The following is a 298-nucleotide window of genomic DNA, read 5'->3' as shown; positions in this document are numbered from 1 at the left end:
CACGCGCGGGGGCAGCCCCCAGACCGAGAGCAGCCACGGACTGACGTCAGAGTCTGGTCCTTGGGCTGGTCCCTCGGCCCGCACACGGTCCCCGGGTGGTCAAAGCAGCCCCGGCGTAGACGGCGCTACGCGGCTGTCCTGTAGCTGCCATCGGCATCTGTGGGCGGCTAGGGGTCGGCGACATGACGCCTGGGCGTGAGGGTGACCGCGTGCACCGGGGAAGGCCTTGAAGGCACAGACGGGACGTCACTGAGCAGTGACGGCGTCTGCCGAGTCTCCAGCCGCGGGGTGCGGGGTA

At 70.5% G+C, this 298-nt stretch overlaps 1 protein-coding gene across 1 annotated transcript in view; it reads right to left on the bottom strand.

Annotated features, from left to right (window-relative positions):
* The window catches only part of ASMTL (acetylserotonin O-methyltransferase like), an 18108-nt gene that overhangs the window by 7141 nt on the left and 10669 nt on the right, over positions 1-298 (bottom strand). The window contains exon 10 of the mRNA XM_025049761.1: positions 137-143. Coding sequence (XP_024905529.1) covers positions 137-143 — 7 coding nt within the window. The remainder of the gene's footprint in view (positions 1-136; positions 144-298) is intronic.

The sequence above is a fragment of the Pteropus alecto genome, unplaced genomic scaffold, assembly GCF_000325575.1.
Source record: "Pteropus alecto unplaced genomic scaffold, ASM32557v1 scaffold96, whole genome shotgun sequence".
NCBI classification, from domain to species: domain Eukaryota; kingdom Metazoa; phylum Chordata; class Mammalia; order Chiroptera; family Pteropodidae; genus Pteropus; species Pteropus alecto.
Note: the sequence above shows the minus strand (reverse complement) of the source record. Positions and strands in the feature narration are given on the sequence as shown.